Raw genomic sequence first — 20144 nt, 5'->3', positions numbered from 1 at the left:
CACCTCGCTATGTATTCCTGCCGGAAGGGGCCTGTGGGCAGAGAGCCAATGAATTACCTTATTCTTCAGGGCCCCCAGTGGTTCTCGGGTAGAAGGGTTTAATTCAGGGATACCCGTTAGAATGACTGTATAGGGTATGGCCTCCGGTGGCAAGTTAATTGATCTATAATTTACATCATTACCAGGAGCGCCAGATACGGGTTCAGTTGGCTTCTCTTGCTGACTTGTGCTTTGTGCGTTCATTGGAAGTTTGAAGTTTAATGTCTCTGGAATTACAGACGTTGGCTGTTGCAATTGTGTAGCCTTAGGTGTCAGGCAGCCTTCCTCAGTTGAAGGCACAGATGGAAGGGTCGTGTCACTACCAGTCAGTCTTCCACTTGGGAGCTGGTTAATTTTATTTGGGCCATCAACTAGTTGTGTAATGCCCTTGTGAAGGTGCACTAGACATGTTTCCATCTTTGCTAGACAATTTTCGAGGGGTTTGAGCATTTCCCTCAGGAGAGTACCAATGTTCAAAAGGGTAAGGCCCTCCTCCCTCGGTGCAACATTTGGGCTGGGGATTATCTGGGGCAGAGTGTTGGAAAGTAATAGCCCTTGTTCTGAGGATCGACTCAGGCCCTTTTTAGCCGGACCATGTTGATTATTCTCACAGGTGGAGTTATGTTTAGGAATCTTGGGCTTTCGCCCTCCTGTAGTTTGAGCCCTTCTTTTCCTTTTCGGGATAGCTCCTTCCCGCACACGTTGTAGTGACTGATCGGACTGGGGAGCCCTTGTAATGGTTTGCTCTCTATTTGGTGTACTAGGTTTAGCGATAATGGCAGGTAGAAATGAGTTGGGTGGCAGGAGAGGTAAAATACTGAGATCAATAGGAGCAGAAATGTCACAATCAATTGTGGGGACACTAAGGTTACAATGTACAGAGTGATCAGACATTACATTTGGTCCCCCCTCATCTACTGGTATGCGACCAAGCGTGGGATCTGGGGTTGTAACATGTCTAAGAGGACCCAAAGAGGACCTTCTAACCCAATCAATTTCTTGCGAGATGCGCCTTTCTAGTGTAGTAATTTCGTCGATGAGGAGTGACCCCGCCTTGGCGAAATACGTGTCCAAAGTACCTTTTGGGGCCCCCGAAGCCAGCGATGTTTTGCTCCTCGTTTCTCTTGCAGACATCTTCTCCAACTCGAAACCACAGTTCGTTAGAAGATCCAGATCCGAGTAGGTTGGCCCTAGCCCTTGCTCGTCCGTACTCGAACGGCCTCAAACGGCCCGCTCTTTGCCCGGTCTTCGCCCCGTGCTGCGTCCCGCGCGCGTTCCGCTGGCGCGTGTGGGCGGGGCGGTATTAATGGGTAGTGGCCCGGGAGGAGGAGTGTGCGGGAAGAGGCCCCAGCTGCAGCGATGATGGAAACGCTGTTCAGGCTGGTCCTCGCAGTCCCACCGCCGGCTGGGTTGAGCAGCAAAGCGTCCTCAGGTCCGTTGAAGTATGGTTTAGGCAGATAAGGCTTCCCGTGTCTCAACTATCACCAAAGGCAGCGAGCGGCACCCGTGAAGCGGGGGCCGCGAGTCTTTAAATGTGTTGGTGGGAGGAGTGGGCGGGAAGGGGCCCCAGCTGCAGCGATGATGGAAACGCTGTGCAGGCTGGTCCTCGCAGTCCCACCGCCGGCTGGGTTGAGCAGCAAAGCGTCCTCAGGTCCGTTGAAGTATGGTTTAGGCAGATAAGGCTTCCCGTGTCTCAGCTATCACCAAAGGCAGCGAGCGGCTCCCGTGAAGCGGGGGCCGCGAGTCTTTAAATGTGCTGGTGGGAGGAGTGGGCGGGAAGAGGCCCCAGCTGCAGCGATGATGGAAACGCTGTGCAGGCTGGTCCTCGCAGTCCCACCGCCGGCTAGGTTGAGCAGCAAAGCGTCCTCAGGTCTGTTGAAGTATGGTTTAGGCAGATAAGGCTTCCCGTGTCTCAACTATCACCAAAGGCAGCGAGCGGCACCCTTCGTTGCATTTTGAGTATCTTGAATTTAATTTACTAATCATTTGTCTTTGTTCAAGGATTTTCCAGTGTGTGTTGTCTTTTAATTCAATGCCTAGGGCCCTCGTCCTATGGGGATCATATGGCCCAATCATTCTTCTCAACCATTTTAATGATTAAAAAAAAAGTGCCGACGCACTACAGCTGGTTCCTAAAACAATTTTGCTATCCAGGTATTCCAAACTGTAAAATCAGGTTTGGTAAATCCGGGTACATGAACACCAGACCAATTATTATCAGGCAGAGAGTACTTCCTCGTGGGAATTTCACTCTGTTTGACTTGTAATTCGGGCTCTAGTGTAATCATCTGAGTTCGCTAAGAAAACAGCTAAAGTGGAGCCACTGATTTTCACCGATGTCCCTGATGTACTTGGTCTGATGGCTGGTGGTGTTATCCATGAGTAAAGAGGATACCGCTCCACCCTCCTTGTCACTTGCATCCAAGAGATAGCTCCCATCCAACACATTTTAAGCCAATGTAAAGGTATGGGTTTGTCAATTTTGAACCAGTACAGTCCACTAATTCTTATTAAGAACTCCCTCACTCAGAGGTCAAATCCACCCTAATAGTATCATTCCTTAGTGTGGGTAGAGATAGCCTATGATGAAGCATGCAGCAATAATGTGACGAGGCCTCCTCATCCAATATTCATTTTGCTGTTCAAATGAATTGGTTGTTTAAGCCATTATGATACGATAATCACATATTTTGTGGTTTCCAATGTTTAACCTTTAGCAGCTAGATCTTGGCATTGATAGCTCTTATTTTTGCATCGTTACAAAAAGGTACAGGATTCCCCAAGAGATCTCACCTTATTGTCCAGTGTTTGAGGATGCAGAGAGCAGCAGTTCAGATATCACCAGAATGGAACTTGTACCCCATAGTGCACACAGCAACAGCTGCAGCAGCAGCACCTGCTAGAAGTCCAACCCTTACCAGTGGAAGTTCAGCAACTGCTTCCTCTAGTGATGGCTCGATCTCTCTACTATCAGCACCCGATATTTCAACTGCAATATCCTTACAGTAAATAATCTCCTTGAAGGATGCTTTATTACATTATTCATTAAAGCCTTTAGTAAGTTCAGCAGCTACTGATTATTTTTCTTTTGGCTGTTGTGATGACGAGGTTCGGACAACAGAGCAGTCAGGAGCTCACATAGCATGCTCCCCTTAGCTGGAGCTCTCAGATGTCATCTTATACTCATCTCGAGTACCCGTGGCAATAAACTGCCTTGCACGGTCTCTAATATAGGTTATAAGCATACTATTTATAATGATACATAAAAATACTTAACACTTCACTTGTTTAAAAATGCCACCCAAAGGGTATTTTACTACTGGAAGACCCAGACTACAAGGGCCCCGACTGTAAGTGGGTCAGTGTTTTCTGACCCTAGCACAGACTGCTGTTTATGCAGGGATCAGAATTCTGAATTGTGCGATATTTACATCATCTGGTAATTGCCAGGTGCATTAAATACCGCACCTTTCGGTACATTTTGGCAAATCAAACCTGCAGAAATTTAACAGGGGAAAACAGTATGGTATTTAAAAATACATGGGAATTTCTGTGTGGAAGCATCGAAATCTGCCTGGTATTCCCCAATAAAATCAGAGGACCTGCAGTTTATTGTTCTTGATAAATCCTGAACACCAGGTGCTACAAACAGCACCCACTCCTCTGACCCACCCTTAATCAGGGTCCAGGTGGTAATGGTCATAGACTACCTAAAGTCACACCAATCCAAAAGTTAAACGCCAAATAGGTAATCTCCAAATCATCCAATGGAAACAATGTTATTTGAGACGAAAGGACAGAGGCCCCATTAAGTGGTTAGTAGTCTTGTAGGACTTGCTTACAGTGCCTCTATTAATTCTCTGTGAAGATTGCAGATTATTTTATTACTGTTTCAATGATCCTCTCCCAAGAGAGCAAAAAAAAAAAAAATACTATGTTAATTATAAACTTTGCCATAAATACTGCTGAATGATTTTTAAAGATGATGTGAAATGCAGCATTAAAGACATAATTGCCTTTGGATCTTGCCATAAAATCAAGAATATCTTCTTAACCTTAATTTTCTGTTGCTTTTAACCAACTCTTCAGTCTCTACACCAGAGGTCTCCAACCTTGTCACACACAAGATGCACTTATGTTCAATGAAAGTCATCCTGAGCAACTAATATTATTAGTGTTGCACCCATCAGACAAGAGTACCACTCCTACAAGATGGCCACTCCTACAAGATTACCAGCCATGATGACCTTACTGCAGGATTGCCAGAAGTAATGTAAAAAAGGCTTAGTCAATATGGAATGCCTCCACAACAGTAACACAAAACAGCCACAGCTGCAATGACTCTTTGCACCAAGGTAATAATATCAGTAATAAGTCTCCAAAGGCTGCATGATTTATCATTTAAATATCAGCATTAAAAAGATTTTGTAAATCATGTATTCTGAAAATACACAAATGTTCAGATCAAACACACCCTTTTAAATGTTGGTATACCTATATTAATTCAACCAAAGAAAAGCTTCTAATCTCGTAGGCTGCGCTGCACACAGGAGAGCTGGAGAGTGACCAGTAGCTCACGAGCTACTTATTGGAGAAGCCTGCTCTACACTGGCTCCCTATGCCTCAATATATCACTTTCAAGGAAAGCTCATAGCTCTTTGTGACATTCTTCCTCCAGCACACATTCTGTACCTGCCATCAAACTAGAGCGCTTCGGTCTAGATTAGCTCCACTCTTGACCATCCATTCCTTAAAAAAAAATCATGCATTGATGGAAACTTCTCTCTTCAAATGGTTAAGATCCGACATTTAATTCCTTCTAGAATACAAAAACTTTACATCCATCACAATCTCCATAATGCATTAAAAACTGTGCTCCTACCATTAACATACATCATTCCTACATGAAAGGGTAGGTATCCACATGTGCGACTGCACTTTTTCTCACAATTTCCTCAACACACCATGGTCAGATGCAGCAATGCCTCTAATCCAAGTTTAGAGCATATCCCAAAATCTCCCACAGAGCTTTCCATACAGGTCTAACTACAACCTTAGTCATTTTAAACCATGCACTAAAAAAGTGAACCAAAGAACCCGATGAACATCGGAGTTGCCTCGCAATTTGGTCAGTGATCTTAAGCACTATATAAATGCTACAATGCAATGGAATACCAATACTCCTAATTTAACAATATTAAAATAATTCTTTTGCCAATTTGAAGATCGCCCTTCCTTTGTACTTTTTATCCTAAATGAGGTGGCCTTCACTGATGGAGTTCAACCACATGCATCTATATTAGCCAATTAAATATTTCTTAATTCCAGCGAGGTGTGACATCTACATGGATGTAGAATGTTGTCAGTCTAACACACATGGAGATAGCTTTGCTCTTTTCGAAATTAGTTTTTGCAGTTTTAAGTCGCATACGGAGTAGTAGGCAACATGAGAAACAGTCATGCACGCTTTACACCTAGAATGATTTAAACACTGTACACTGAAATGGACCACTAATCTGTACAGCAGCTTGATCTTCCCTTCACTAGCCCAATCCTTTCATAGGTTCCACTTTACCCGTATGAAGTAACAAAATATTTCCGGATGCTGGGCTGAGGAAACGGTTGGCCATGACCACCAGGGAGGTCCTCAATTTTCCACTCATCACCGTCATTTGACTCAATTAACCAGGAATCAAATTTCTCTAGAAACAAAGAGAACAAAGGTTATAAAAGTGAGTCTTTCAACTTCGACATAACTAATGCATCAAATATCCCTGTCAAATGGAGGTCATTTTTGTTTGGGACTTTGAAAGAATGTGTCTGTAGCTCATCAATGTACACTTGTAGAGAGTTCTTTGCAGTCACTTGCCCACTTTAAATCGGGCACCTCAATTTGATACGGTAGGTGTCACAGGCTTGCTGCGAGGTTCACTTTCAGCTGTGACAAAGTTCTTGATGGGACCATGATTTAAGATCTGCCCAATCTCCCGTGTTCACGGTTGCAAAATGTTTTGTACACAACACTTCAAGTAAACCACAATGTCCGTCTTGATTTAGTGGATGGCTGGTTCCGTACACGGACTGTTGCTCAAAGGCCCTTAGGTGCCTATAAAAGGGATGTGTTATGTTAGCAGTATGTAAAGTGCCTGGTTACTCCAATCCAGAGTGTCCCGCTCTAAATTTCAATCAACATAACTGGCAACAAGACTTCCTTAGTTGTTAGTGAGTGAGGCCCTTCTTGAATAGCCAAGTTTTCTAGTGCTTCCGAAAAAGAGCCTCTTAAGGCTCTAATCTAAGATGGGCGGCAAACCATTCCATTGTTTAGTTGCCAAAAATTTAAAAGAGCTGCCTTGAAATGCGTTCTACGAAATTTCAGGATGCTGGATAGGCCTGTCCCAGCTGATCTCGGACAGCAGTTAGGGAGATAAGACTGAATCAGAGGGCAGAGATAGCCAGGGCCTTTTCCATGAAGGATCCTGTGGCTTTAAAAGAAATCCTTTCCTCAATGGGAAGCCAGTGGAGTTTGGTCAATGCTGACACCGTTGGGGTACGTCCGGGTATATTCAACAACAGACAAGCTGCCGCCATTGTACCCTCTGGATGCATCATACATGCTCTTTGCAACCTCACAGTGACCCTTTGGTAACCTGCTCTGGAACTTAATGATGGGTCTCACTAAACCAAATCAGTCATTGAATCAATAACTAACATAGGTGAGTGCTACACTACATTACCAAGAAATGCCATAGGGGCCGATGGAGCTCTATGATAGTGTCACGGCCAGTTGTGTGAGGTGATTTGGCTCGATATGTTATTTTGACTTCTACCAAATCTAGGATTACAGCACATTAATGCCTTCAAACAAAGGATATTTACGTATGAGAAGAAAGGGTTCCAAGATGGCACTTGCCCATCATAGCCTCAGCGGATCATAGATTTGAGAATAAGTGGAACCAGATGCAGAAGCTCAAGTGATAATCAACGAGGACCACAGTATCACACTGAAGACTATCATAATGCTAATGCAACTCACTCTTTCAGTCAGAGAACAGTGAGTAAGAAGAATTAGCACCAATCTGCCACAAAGCCACCTGTGGGAAGAGTGTCAGAATGTGGAACATGGCAATTAGATTTCACTATTATATTTCTATATACCTCTTTTGCTTACATTCAATAGATTCACAATGTCTGCCAAAATCAGACATGGCTTTCGAGAAGGTTTGGATGAAATAAACACAGAAAAAAAACAAGTCCTTAATATAAACCATTAGGATACACTGATTTTTTTTTTATAATCGCAGCAGACGGATAAATGGTTAGAAGTCGTATGAGGAACTTCGAATGGGCTTAGGTTTCCCTTTGGAATGTTACATAATTAATTGTTACTTACACTGTGTTCACAGGCCTTCATTTAACAAAAGGAGCTGGGCTATTTCCTCCTGAGCAAAAACACTGCGTTTATCCATACATAAGATTTACTTAGGTCATCCAAAAAGGCGAAGAACAATTATGGTAGCACAGACCACATCATTCCAGGGGATATTTGTTTCGTAGGGTGTAATGTAGTTAAGATGGATTCTCTGTGTGAACATATATATATAGCAATATGTAATAGTATTAAACAAAAATGAAGAATTTACCATTTTCATTTGTGCAACATTAAGAAAAAAGTAAACCAGGAGTGTGATTTTGGCAGCGATTAGCGTTTACAATCTTATTACCCACTTTATTTCAGAGTACTGACCAAATGGAAAGACCTATGCTAAGCCATGTGTATTGTAGAATGGAATCTGGTAAACGATGCATTGGTGCTCAAAACAGACAGTAATTGATGTATTAGGCCTCAGCTGTGTCACTGTGTAAGTGCATCTGTGGTAGACTTAACATTGGAGCCTTAAATATGTTTCACATGATTTTACATCAGATATCTCCTAATGAATATACACAGGAATGTCTCATTCTAACTCTTCAGTGGGACTAACCGGGTCCACATACCAGGCCTGTGTTCCATTGTGGTCGTCATGAACTTGTAAATTTCCTACAATCAGGTGCAACCAGAAAACCACGAGTGGCGCTTTGTGCTTTTTGATGCAATTTTCCTTTTCCCTCAAAAATTTAAATAAACATATGTCCGGTTCTACTGATTAGATTTAGTTTGTTTTGCCGTCATTTTATTTTATTGAAATTTACTCTAATTTAATATATTGGATTTTTCTTGTTTACGTTTTCACTTTATTACTGTTTGTGTGCTGCATAAATACTTTATACATTGCCTTTATATTAAGTCTGACTGCTTTTGTGGCAAGCTATCAGTGGGTTAAGCACAAGTTAATTTAGTGACTTTTATGGTTCACCCTGTCCAGCATTGCAGTTGCTGCCTGAGTGGGACTTCCACCTCTCAACTAAGAACCCAATTTATCACATTGGTATAATGTGGTGGTCCCCTATGCAGACTTCATCTTAGACTAGAGACTGATGAAGTTTTGCAGACAAAGTAGTGTCCTTCAGGACTGAGGAGCACATTACCTCCACCATCCCTAGAGTAATCGCCCCTCCAAATTTAGAGACGACCACTGGTCCTGCAGTAATTTTAGTACATTGAATGAACTGCCATCACAGCGATTCCTATCAATGTACTAAAAGACTGGTGTATGAAAGCCATCAGTTTTGACAGCCAAACACCAAACTATTGATGTTTTTCCCATGGGCCATGAAAGTTCAGAACTTTGTCTGGATAGATCTGGCCTTCAGATTTGACTCCACATACTAAGATATGACCCCTTTTTCACCCCCTGAGGTAAATGGTATACTGCAGATTAGGAGTCTTAGGGTAAGCCACTTTGTGATTCTCCCTCCTCACAGCATTTCAAAAACTTGCCAAAAGTCTTACAGCAGGCTCTTGGTTTTAGTGAAGGTAAATGGCATGCTTCCCCCAACGCACATCAATGAAGCAGACTGACACGAGGATTGGAAGTAATGGTTTGCTTCACCTATGACAGCAAATGCAGAGAATCTTTGAGCTACTGCAGACTGTGCCTTATTCTGTGTGGCTCCTGTCATGTAATCTGCCGAGAAATGCATGAGGTAACAGTTCTGTGATCAGTGTTGCCATAGGTTATTATAATACAGACATCTTGATCTTCAATGAAAGGTGACTGTTTTCGATAAGTTTACCAAAGGTAGCTTAATAGGTGGATTTCGACTTTCTCTTCGAGGGGAAATTGTTATTCTTCGTGGTTACTTAGAATATAACACCCAGTTTTTTTAATTGCAATTATTAAGACAGAGGGCTTAAGAGGAATTCCCTCCTGCAGCTGTGACAAGAAGGACTTGAGATGCAAGAGGAGCCTTTCCGTGGAAAATGATCTTGAGATCCACTCCTGGCCAGACAATTGAAAACATTCATGAGAGCCACTCTTCAATATTGAATAAGCCTGGTAACTTGTTGGGTGACTGGTCGTCTTTTTAGTTGTTACTTGAACTCTCCATTTGGTGGTGGTTGTTGCCTTTGCTGGTGACTGACTGTACAGAGTCGTGTTGTCTTCTCCACTGTGGCAGCCTAGCCTTTAGCCTTTCTGGTTGAGGATCTTTTGCTTTAGGAGGTCTGTTGTTTTTGCACTTTTTCGATATTTCCTGCACTTGTTACTACCCCCTAGGACATGTGGCACTTCCTGAGATCTTCTTTTATCAGAAGCTGTCTTTATCTTCCCGACCATTTTTGGAGGTGGGAGGTCTTTATTTTTTACTTGATTTTAAAAACTTTCCTAACATTCATGCAATCCTTTCACTGGGCTCAGCTGTCCTGGTGGCTCTTCATGTCTCCAGTTTTTTGCTGCCCATTGTGTTTCACAGATGGGGAGGGGGGGGGGGGCATAGGGGTGGGGCTGGAGGAGGGGGGATAGCGTATGTCACGAGGGAGTGTTCCTTTTCTGCCTACCTGATACTGGTGAGTCTTCTATAATATTTCTGAGGGTGGAGAATATATCAGTGAGTTTTACTTGCTTAAGTTGTTGCTCTTCATTTCTCCCGGCAACAAATATGGCTACCTTGTTTTCATCTCAATTAGCAATTGATTTCCTTCTCGATTGAGAATAAGAGCTGGTGACTGCAAGTCCATGAATGTGCATGGGTGATACATTGAGGTCCAAAGAGGGCCACAAAGTGTCAGGGCTTGATATTTATAAACGATTTGAGTGTAGTTCAAAAATATGCTCACATCGTGCCTGTCAGCGCAGACATTCTGCGGGTTCTAAGAACTAAACAAACAAGTGTCACTAAGGTGAATAGTTTGTACTTTATTTCTTCCCTGATAGAAATTGATTTGTAATTTTGCTTCGCTACCGGTTGTGGACAGATCCCAAATCCTGCTGTGCAGGCAGTAGGCTGGTGCTTAACTATTTCATGCACATCTAGTCCCAGACAGCCGGGAGTCAGTTGGCTAGCATGCACCTTCTGTGTGCCTAAAGAGAGCCTCTCTGTCCGTCCTCATCAAGGGGCAAATTTCGCCCTTGCACTTTGCCAACACATGTTTCGTCTTAAGCTGTATCTGTCAGAGCAGACTTCATCAGGGTGCATTTGATCTAGAAGCAATAGCGAAATATAGGTAATAGTTGACGAGTCAGTCTACGATGTCACAAAGTGATGTTCTTCTCACGTGGCCCCCTGGCTGGAGTAGAGCCTAAGGCAATGTGTAGTGTGGTATCCGAATCTGTCGGATGGTGATCCCACGTGGTATTGGGTATCTTAAATGCCAAGATACCCAATGCCACGCGGGAAACCGTCCGACAGATTCGGATACCACACTACACATGACCCTAGACTCCACTCCAGCCAGGGGGGCTACATGAGATGAATATGACTTTGTGACATCGTAGAAGGAATCGTCAACTATTACCTATATTTCTCTACTGCTTCTAGATCAAATGGGACCTGATGAAGTTATGGCAAAGTGCAACGGCAAAATTTGTACACTGGAATCAAATGTTGATACCACGATGTTCAGCGACAGTGATTTTTTGAGTGCCAGAAGAACTTTCTTCAATAACATTTGGAAGCCCCTCCAGCAGAAGAAGATTGGGTGGTTCTTCCTCCTCTTGAGCACCATACAAAGTGTGGACATTTCAAATTAAATGTTTGATTGACATTACTTACTTAGTACCTGAGTGGGTTGTGTGTGCCATTATTCCCAGCCATCATATTTGCTTGTTTTTTTTTCTATCCAGGGGCAGTCAATACTATGGACATATGGTATTAAACCCTCAGCATAAGAATGGTGCAACATCTGAATCCCAACATATCAGATATCACTGCACGCTTAGGAAACTATAATCAAAAACATCTTGCTCCAATATGCTACCTAGCTCCTCCCTTTTTCTACCCAAGTTGTTGAGGAACACCCTCCAATTTTTTTAAATTCTCAAGAGCATGCTATTAAATATGTACTCCTCAATTACATATAGGATGGACACACAAGATTTAACTTTGGAACAGAAACCAGAAATCAACTTGATAGCTTTTTGCTATGTATCTCTCTACAGCCCAAACTGACGCAAGGGTCACAAACCTTCTGCACAAGGATTCTTTATTAAATTCTTCTTCAGCTTGAAGAGGAAGTAAAGGAACCTCCAATCATCAGGATTTCGTACGCCGCTACTGAGAAAAAAACCCTGCAGCTGGCATTTCCTTTTCCAAAGGGTGGGCAAGTCAATCACATCTTTCCAGTGGCTGCAAACCAGACTACAGCAACGGATCAAGTCCTGGTCTGGAACCTGAGAGAGCACCTCCACCAGGACATCTTCAGGGAGATCATTGATGCTGCGCATCCTGGTGACTGATGAAGGCTCTCTAAGGAAGGGGGAGCACGAGGTGTAACAATCTGGTAAAGATATAAAATTAAAAACACATCAGATACTAGTTTCTCTACAATCAACTCCTGTTTTCAGATATTCTATTAATTTTAGCGGATTATAATTTAATTGAAGTGGCAAAAAGACCCTGTTCACAAACATTTTTGCTCATATACACAAACCTGTCATTACTGCTGTTATTTCTGAAGAATAGACCCCTAACATGTGCGTCCATCTCCAGTAATAACATACTGTCCCCTGAGCATGCTACTAGGTGGCATTCTAATGATGTCACGTTTACCTTACCAATAAACTATATTTCAGACTCCAAGAGGTTTTTCCATATTTAAGATATCTTGCTGGAAACATAACAAATCTAACAATACTGAACACCAAAAACGCTGATTGGTAGTTTGCCAATAGATAAAAAACATTCAAGTCTTCTAATCTGGATATAGAAATGCTGATTTATATTTCTCATTGCACAACAGAACACATGGAATCAACAGTACCATAAGTACAAATTGAAATGTTTGGAGCAAATCATTTTTTTAATATAAAATGGAGTCACACAGAAAGTTATACCAACCAGTTACTAGAAACAAAAAGAAAATGCGGTAGTGGAGCAAAGCTAGGGAGAGGGATATGGGTGGGAGGATACAAAAAAAATAATGGATGAAAATATTTAACTAGATGGTTTGAAATCAATCCTCCCTGGCAAGATGAAAAGTGAATATTATTTAGTCACAGAATGGGTTTTCTCTTTATTAGAAACCTAGCCAACCTTTATTAAAACAAAGGTCTGACATCCAGCAACAGAGATAAGATTGTGTACCTCGGCTATAAAATAACCTAACTTTGATTCTATGTCAGAATTTAGGTCAGCATTGATTGTTTTACGAATTTACATCAAACTTAACTCTAATTACAGGATATTCTCAAAGTTTCTAAGGTTGCTGTCTCTTCGGTGAAGAAGACTGCAGAGATGGAATCCTATTTTTTTTTTGTTCAAAGAGAACTCACCTCATGCAAATACAGGGTTCAGACCTAACTGAAGGTTTACCCAGAGTTACAGTTTCATATAAAAGGATGCACTTTAAGATAACTTTTGGTGTTCACTGAAAAGGAGCTGGAAGAATCTACTGATAAGGGCAGATTGCCCAGCATGATATTTTAGTTAAAGCTGGATCTAATGCTCATAAATAAAGGGTAATCCAGCAGGCCATGTAGCAATATAGATTTTGCACAAATGTATTTAGAGCACAGATCTTTGCAGTACTTAAGAGTACTGTTATAAGAAATAATAAATACAATACAATGCAAAACAATACAAAAATACAATATGAAAAATGCATAATAAAAAAATCAAAAACTACATTTCATAAGATGCTTAAAAATATGATTAAAAAGGATGTTTGCCAAGATAATAATTTAGCGGGAGATAGAGACATATAGAGAGAAACCCCCTGTTCTTACTCATATTTTATTTATACATACATCAAAAGAACAATGGTAACTTACACTGTAAACAATGGAGTGCATAAAAGTTTTTCACTTAAAAATTCTTCCACGGTTTTTGCTAGACAAAAAAAGAAAAAACAAGAACAAAAGCATTTAAATATGTTGTATATGTGTGCAGTGGACACAACAAATGTAGTGGATACAGCATAAGCAGTTGTTACTAATTACCAGAAATTAAAAATTAAAACAGTAAAGAGAAGTAAAGGAGGACAGACATCCAGTAATCGATCAGTAGAGCTACATTTATTGTCTTACTTCAGCAGAACGCATATTCGGTGAAAGGTGTAGTAAACGTGAGTGTATGAGAGACAAAAGAGCCATCAGAAAAGGATGAAAAGAAAACAATGTAAATGTTATGGATGTGATTGATGGCTTTCTGCATGTAAAGACTGTTGAAGACCAAACTGGTTCTTTACAGCCATTGTATTTTAATATGAGCAAGACATTATCCTGAGATTAAAAAGGCTCTTTGCGCAAGGTTATCAGGAGACTGCAATTCTGAGTTTAATGCTTTCTTCTTAACATAAGTATGTAACTTCTCCCATATGGGACATTTAGTTTAGTACCAAGAGGATGACAGACTGTGTCAAAGGCTGATGACAGGTCCAGGAGAATGAGGGCCGCCATTTCACGGCAGTCCAGAAGAGCCCCAATGTTGTCAGTGACTGCGATCAGGGCTGTCTCTGTGCTGTGGTTGGTTCGGAATCCAGATTGAAAGGGGTACAGGAGGTTGTTGTGTTCCAGGTGTTTAGTGAGTTGCTGGATGATTGCCTTCCGCAGAACCTTCGCTGGAAAAGAGAGCACCGAGATGGGCGATAGTTCTTCCATTCGGCTGGGTCGGCGGATGGTTTCTTCAGGAGGGGCCTCACTTCAGCATATTTCAAGTCCTCAGGGAAAGAGGCAGAGGAGATGCAGGCGTTAAGGACTTTCTTAAACTCATCGCCAATCGTCTTGCTCCTGAGGTTGAAGATGTTGTTGGGCAGGGGTCCGTGGGTGCTCCCGAGTGTATGGCGTTCATGATGGAGATTGTGGCTTGAGTGTGAGAGGGTCCCAATGGGTAAGCAGGTGTTCAGGGTTAGTGTTCGTGGTTGTGAGCAGGCTGATGCAGATGGCGGCTGGGGTTTGGGTTACAATCTTCTTAGTTGACTGAAATTTTGTCGTCGAAGAAGTCCGCCAGGGTGTCACACAGTCTTGGGAGGGGGTGATGTTGTTCTCGGCGAATGCGGGGTTGGAGAACTCCTACACGATGGTGGACAGCTCCTTGCTGCAGTTTGTGCTGAATTTTCTGCGGTCTGCTGGGGTGTTATTCTTTGTTACTTTCAGGAGGCGGTGGTATTGGCTGAGAGCTGTCCTGAAGGTGGTATGATCTCCTGTATCCTTGCTGCTTCCTTTCTAGTTGCCAGCATTTGCAGGATTCCAGCTCCGTGGTGAACCAGCTGGCTCTTCCTGCAGGTTCATTGGATTTGCCTGGCTTGGTGGGGGCGATTGTGTCGGCGTATTTTTGTGATCCACGCGGAGAAGTTCTTCGTAGCTGGTTCTGGGTCAGATGTTGTGTCTGGGAGGCAGGAGTTGAAAGCGTTGTTCCACTCCTCTTCTGATATCTTTTTCCAGTTTCTGCACGTGGAGCTGAGGGCATGGTGCCAGTGTTGGTAGGTCCTGAGATGATGAAGGGAACGATGTAGTGGCTGGTCCAGGTGAGCTGTGATACGTGGTTGTACTTGGCTCTGTTACTAGACATGAAGATAGGGTCGAGGGTGCATCTTGTGATGTGGGCAGGGTTGGTGACAAGTTGCTTAAACTGAAGTTGCTCATGCTTTCCAGGAGGTCGACTGTGTTAGTGACGCTGGGGTCGTTGAGGTGGAAGTTAAGATCCCCTAGGAAGATGTAGCGCTGGGAGTCTTTGGCGATCAGGGCGATGAGGTGAGGGATGGAGTTGCAGAAGCTGGGGCATGGTCCTGGTGGTCTGCAGGCGAGGGTGCCTCTGATGGTGCTTTTTATCTGTGTAGAGTTTGAAGTTGAGATGCTCCATTATCGGGGCCCAGTCGTTTGAGGAGGTCGTGCAGCGGACAGTGTTCTTGTATGGCACATATATATATGCACTATATCACAAGTTTCACTGTTGGAATTCCAGCATGTGTCAGAGTTTTGCCCTTCAATTTAAAAGACAATTTAGGGTTTAGAAAGCTTGATGCAACTCTGAGGGCCTAATTACAATGCTGGTCGGAAAGCCTCTGACCGCTGGTTGGAGGCTTTCCAACCGACATTGTTTTAAACTCCAACCGCCGTATTACAATGACAGTGCTCAGAGTTCAAACTGGCTGGGGAATCAAACTGGGTTACGACAGGCTCAAGCCAGTCGGAGAGGCCTCTTTATCGCTTAAGAAAGGTGTTTCCGCTGTCGGGATTATGATGGCACTCTCACACAGCTGTTCCATGTCAGCCTTTCCAACATGGAACTGCTGTCGGAAAGTGTATTTGAGTGCCCCTAACAGGCCCCCTTGGCCCATCGCGTGTGGCACTGGGGGACACCTTTGGTGCCCCCCTCACATCCCTGCACTGTGTGGCAAGCACCGTGATGTCACACTTTTCAATAGGAGCTTGTGCTGTGGGCGGTTTCGGCCCGCCGCACAAGCTTCCATTGAAAAATGGAAGTTTGCGATCATACAATGTGCAGTCCCATCCTAATTGCAGTGTCGGAACCGTCAGCCTGAGGTCGGTTGGTTCCCCATCCGCAACGATGTCGGTCGGAGGCAACTCCGACCAACATCGTAATCAGGGACTGAGTATTTAGTCATCAGAATCTTGGCCAGTCAGAGAGTATATTTCCTCCTTGTGTGTCAAAAGACATTTAACCATTTTGTCTGTGTTTTTGAAAGCAGTTTGTGGCTGTAGGGCATAAAGTGTTCCATATTTAAATCAAAAAGTAGCTTGTTTTTTAGCAAAATCTGGTACATTGATGCCGCCCACATTTGTAGGGAACCAGTGTTTTGTTTTTATTTAGAGAGCTCTGTGTTTTTCCCCCCTCCAAAGGCCAGGATTTAGGCGCTTCGACCATTGCAGAAACCGTCATTTCATGATAAGTATTTGGGGGACCAGTTTTCAAATAGACAAGATATAAGGTTCTTTCTTAAATATGTTCTACCGATTCTGTAAAGAAGGCATTGAATTCTACACTCAAATATTTTAGGAAACCCCTTCGCTCGGAAAGAAGAGCGAAGGGTCCCACACAAAATAAATTAGTGGTGTGTGTAGTATTCTACTTAAAGCTGGCTGGCTTTTCCCTTACTCTGGAATGTTTGATGTCAAAGCTGGAATGTTGGTAAATGAAGGGAAGAGTTAGGCTGGGTGGGAGAGAGGAGACGCAGTTGTGTGCTCTTTGTGGCAGCCCTGTACAACCTAGTCATACTAAACAGATTATTTACGGAGGATTCGTCTACACGTTTACTTGAAGAACACAGCAAACACAAGGAGATGATGGACGGATTGCCGAAACTTTTCAGACAATCACCCCCAGGCACGGATCTGGGTTGAATCCATCATCGTTCTTTAGCTCACTTCGTCACCCCCGTTCAGACCCAGCCATGTGCAAATGAGACTTGACCCTGGTCCCAGGAAGCTTGTTTCCAGCCCAGGGAGGACCTGGCCTGACAGTTCGGGCTGGACTGTTCCCATGAGGTACAGGGTCAAGACTGATTTGCATATGGGTTGGTCCAAAACTGGGGTGGCATAGTGAGCAAAAGAACGCTGAATTAAACTCAGGTCAGTGACTGGGGGGTGAGTGGTTGAAATGTTTCAGCACCCCGTCCATCATCTTGTATTTGCTACTTGAAGAACATCACAGGGCCTAAATTTAATTTTCTGCCCCATCTGTCACAAATTAAATGTCATCAGCATAGACAGCTGCTTTAATTGTTAGATTACCAAAAGGTATGTCAGAAATGTCTGGGTTTTTCTTAATGCCTAGAAGTAGAGGTTCAGTAACTCATTTTTAAAAGCCGGTAATAGGGGGCAGAGTTGTCTTGTACTTTGTTCAAGAGAGACGACCTAAGAAGTAATGCCACTAATTCTAAGTCTGGTATTGGATTAGTATGCTGGGCCATTATCATCTTTTTAATCTGTATAATAGTCACCCATGATAAATCTTTGAAGGGTAGAACTAACAAAAGGCCATGCAACTTTGTTGAAGGTCTTTTTGGCACCTGGAGCATTAGCCACTGTTGATGTATCAGCATATTTTGCTTTCTCTAATATGTGACGTGGAAATCTAGAGTTGTTGCTTGAAAATCTGTTTATTAAGAAACCAGTTTTGCCAGTTATTATATATTTTGTTAAGACATTCTCTAGTAGATCTGGAATACTTCAGCATAAAACTTGCATTGTGGGTTTATAAGGGAGATATGTCTGTTGTTTTAGTAGATTTTATGTCCTTATCCCTTCTTTGGAATTAGTGCTTCTGCCGTAGAGCCTCTGATCTCACCTGTTCGCTCAAATTATCGGTAAAGTTCTAGCAGCAGAATACTGAGGTAGTCCCAAAAGGTTTCATCAAATTGGGCAATAAACCATCTTTGCTGGGCACTTTACCACTATTTAGATTTTTTTATGACTTTCAGGGCTACATGGGAACTAATTGATTAACATTATTTTTTTCCAGTTCTGAGGCAGAAGGAAAGCACAGATTTGGAAGGAATGTGTTTCACATTGTAAAATGTTTAAAAATCTTCAGCTAATTTGCTGGGGGTGTAGTGTGAATTGTGTACAATTTATCGCCAATTCAAGTGATTCTGGATTTAGTCTTCTTAACTTATAAGTACGATGCTAGCATTTTGCCAGCTCGGTTTAATTTGCAAAGTGCCATAGACTGCGGTTTGGTGGTCCACAGTCAAACCCAAGCATACGATTTTATTTTATTCATAGTTTTTTCTGATTTAGTGGGTTTAAAAGACATTACTCTTGTACTGTCTATGACAAATTTCCATTTCTTTTCTAGGATTTCTAATTTATCGTTTGCTTCTCTGTTAATTTTTATCTTAAACTAAAAAGAACACAACTGATGGCTGCTTGAAATGCATCACATACAAGTTGTGGAGATAGGCCAGTAGTCAGCTTTTACTTGTATGATGGTTGTCATTGTCCAGTAGATTTCAAATTTATCCTCTAACATTTGAATATTGGCTTTGCTAAATTCCATGTCAGTGTCGACATATATCACATGTGTGATCAGAGGCTAGTTTTGGCTCAATCTGTGACTCTATGGTGATGTGTATGCGGTTGATGAAGATCAGATGTAATAATTTCTGGAGTTTGATTGGTCTAGGAAGGAATAGAGGGCCAGATGTATCAAGCGTTTTTCCCGTTCGCAAACGGGCCGATTCGCATGTATGTGCTCCACATGTGCACACATGCATATTTCAGGGGTGCAAGAGAGTGTCCATTTGGCACCCTTGGAATTGCATGTGCAATTTGCGAGTACGAGTACCTATTGGGTACTCGCAAATTGCGCATGCCATTCCCATTCATTGGCCCATAGGAATGAATGGGAAGCCATTCCTTATTTGCAACTCGCAATTTGCGAGTCGCAAATAAGGAATGCGTAGTAATCGCAATTTATTTTGCGAAACCTACATATATTGCATTTTGCGAGTAGTGAATCGGTAAAATTCGCTATTATGGACTCGCAAAATGCAATGTTGACACATCTGGCCCACAATGTATAACCCTTTGTGTTGGGGTATTGTAAGCTTCACTTATCTTTAAAGTTAAATCTCTCACATAGTTTTTACATAGCTTTGTGTGCTCTTTCCGGGCGGTATTTACATTTTGATAGTCTGTCAAAATGTAGGATCAAAAGGAAAGTTAAAGTTGGAGCAGCAATGGAGCAGGTGCTTCCACCTATTCACAAGTGCCCTCCAATACACACACCTGTCATTCAGAAGCACACACTTGACAACACCCACAGGCAGCACACACAGCCAAATACAGACATGCCTACATACACACACATAGCCAAACAGTCAATAAATGTTGGGCTGCAGTAGTGATTGCAGGGCTAGTGAGTAGTGAAAGGGAGAAGCATGAAGGTGCACAAAAATGCTGGGGGCTTCTGAGAGGTAAGGAAAGATCCTGCCACCTCCTCTCACTGGCTAACTTGGTCATGCATCAGCCAATGACATGAGGACCGTCCTGAACTCGTCAGAGAATGGAGTGGAGTGGAGTGGGATCAGTGAGACTTGCTAATCCCATCCCACTCTATGACAAATTGGGAAAGGGTGGTGCAAGATTCATTCATTGACAGTCAGTTCTTCAGGGCTTCAACCTGAAGTGCCCAGAGTGGTCAGTAGAGCTCCCCCTCATCATAGGGCTTTGCCTGGCTGATGTCATTGCCGTCAGGGTTGTGAGATAGCCTGGCAAACGTTGGCTCAGGCTACCAACCACTTGCACATTATTTATTTATTTTATTTAATCATTTATAGGGCGCAACGAATCATCCCCAAGGGGATCTCTCGGCGCCGGAGAAGAGGACACCCACTAGGCAGTAAAGTCTTTAAAAAGCCAGGTCTTAAGCATATTTTTTAATCGAAACAGATCGGTGCAGGCACGGATCTCATCAGGGAGACTGTTCCAGTGACTCGGAGCTAAGTAGGAGAAAGCCGGGAGGAGCCAAGCGCGCATCCAAGATGGTCGCGTGAGCACAGGGCTCCCCGGACCCTCGCTGCTCCTCGGAAATTATCCTGAAATTAT

General features: G+C 42.9%; 1 protein-coding gene across 2 annotated transcripts in view; it reads right to left on the bottom strand.

Annotated features, from left to right (window-relative positions):
* Positions 1-20144, bottom strand: part of LOC146868382 (F-box only protein 6-like) — a 116598-nt gene that overhangs the window by 45505 nt on the left and 50949 nt on the right. Inside the window, exons 3-5 of one of the 2 annotated variants that reach the window (XM_085609883.1) lie at positions 13407-13464; positions 11603-11914; positions 5615-5741 (exon numbers count right to left, since the gene is read on the bottom strand). In XM_085609883.1, coding sequence (XP_085466009.1) covers positions 5615-5741; positions 11603-11861 — 386 coding nt within the window. In that variant the 5' untranslated portion in view covers positions 11862-11914; positions 13407-13464. The remainder of the gene's footprint in view (positions 1-5614; positions 5742-11602; positions 11915-13406; positions 13465-20144) is intronic. The other variant, XM_085609885.1, reaches the window with a different exon arrangement.

Source organism: Triturus cristatus, chromosome 1_2 (genome assembly GCF_964204655.1).
Source record: "Triturus cristatus chromosome 1_2, aTriCri1.1, whole genome shotgun sequence".
NCBI classification, from domain to species: Eukaryota; Metazoa; Chordata; class Amphibia; order Caudata; family Salamandridae; genus Triturus; species Triturus cristatus.
Note: the sequence above shows the minus strand (reverse complement) of the source record. Positions and strands in the feature narration are given on the sequence as shown.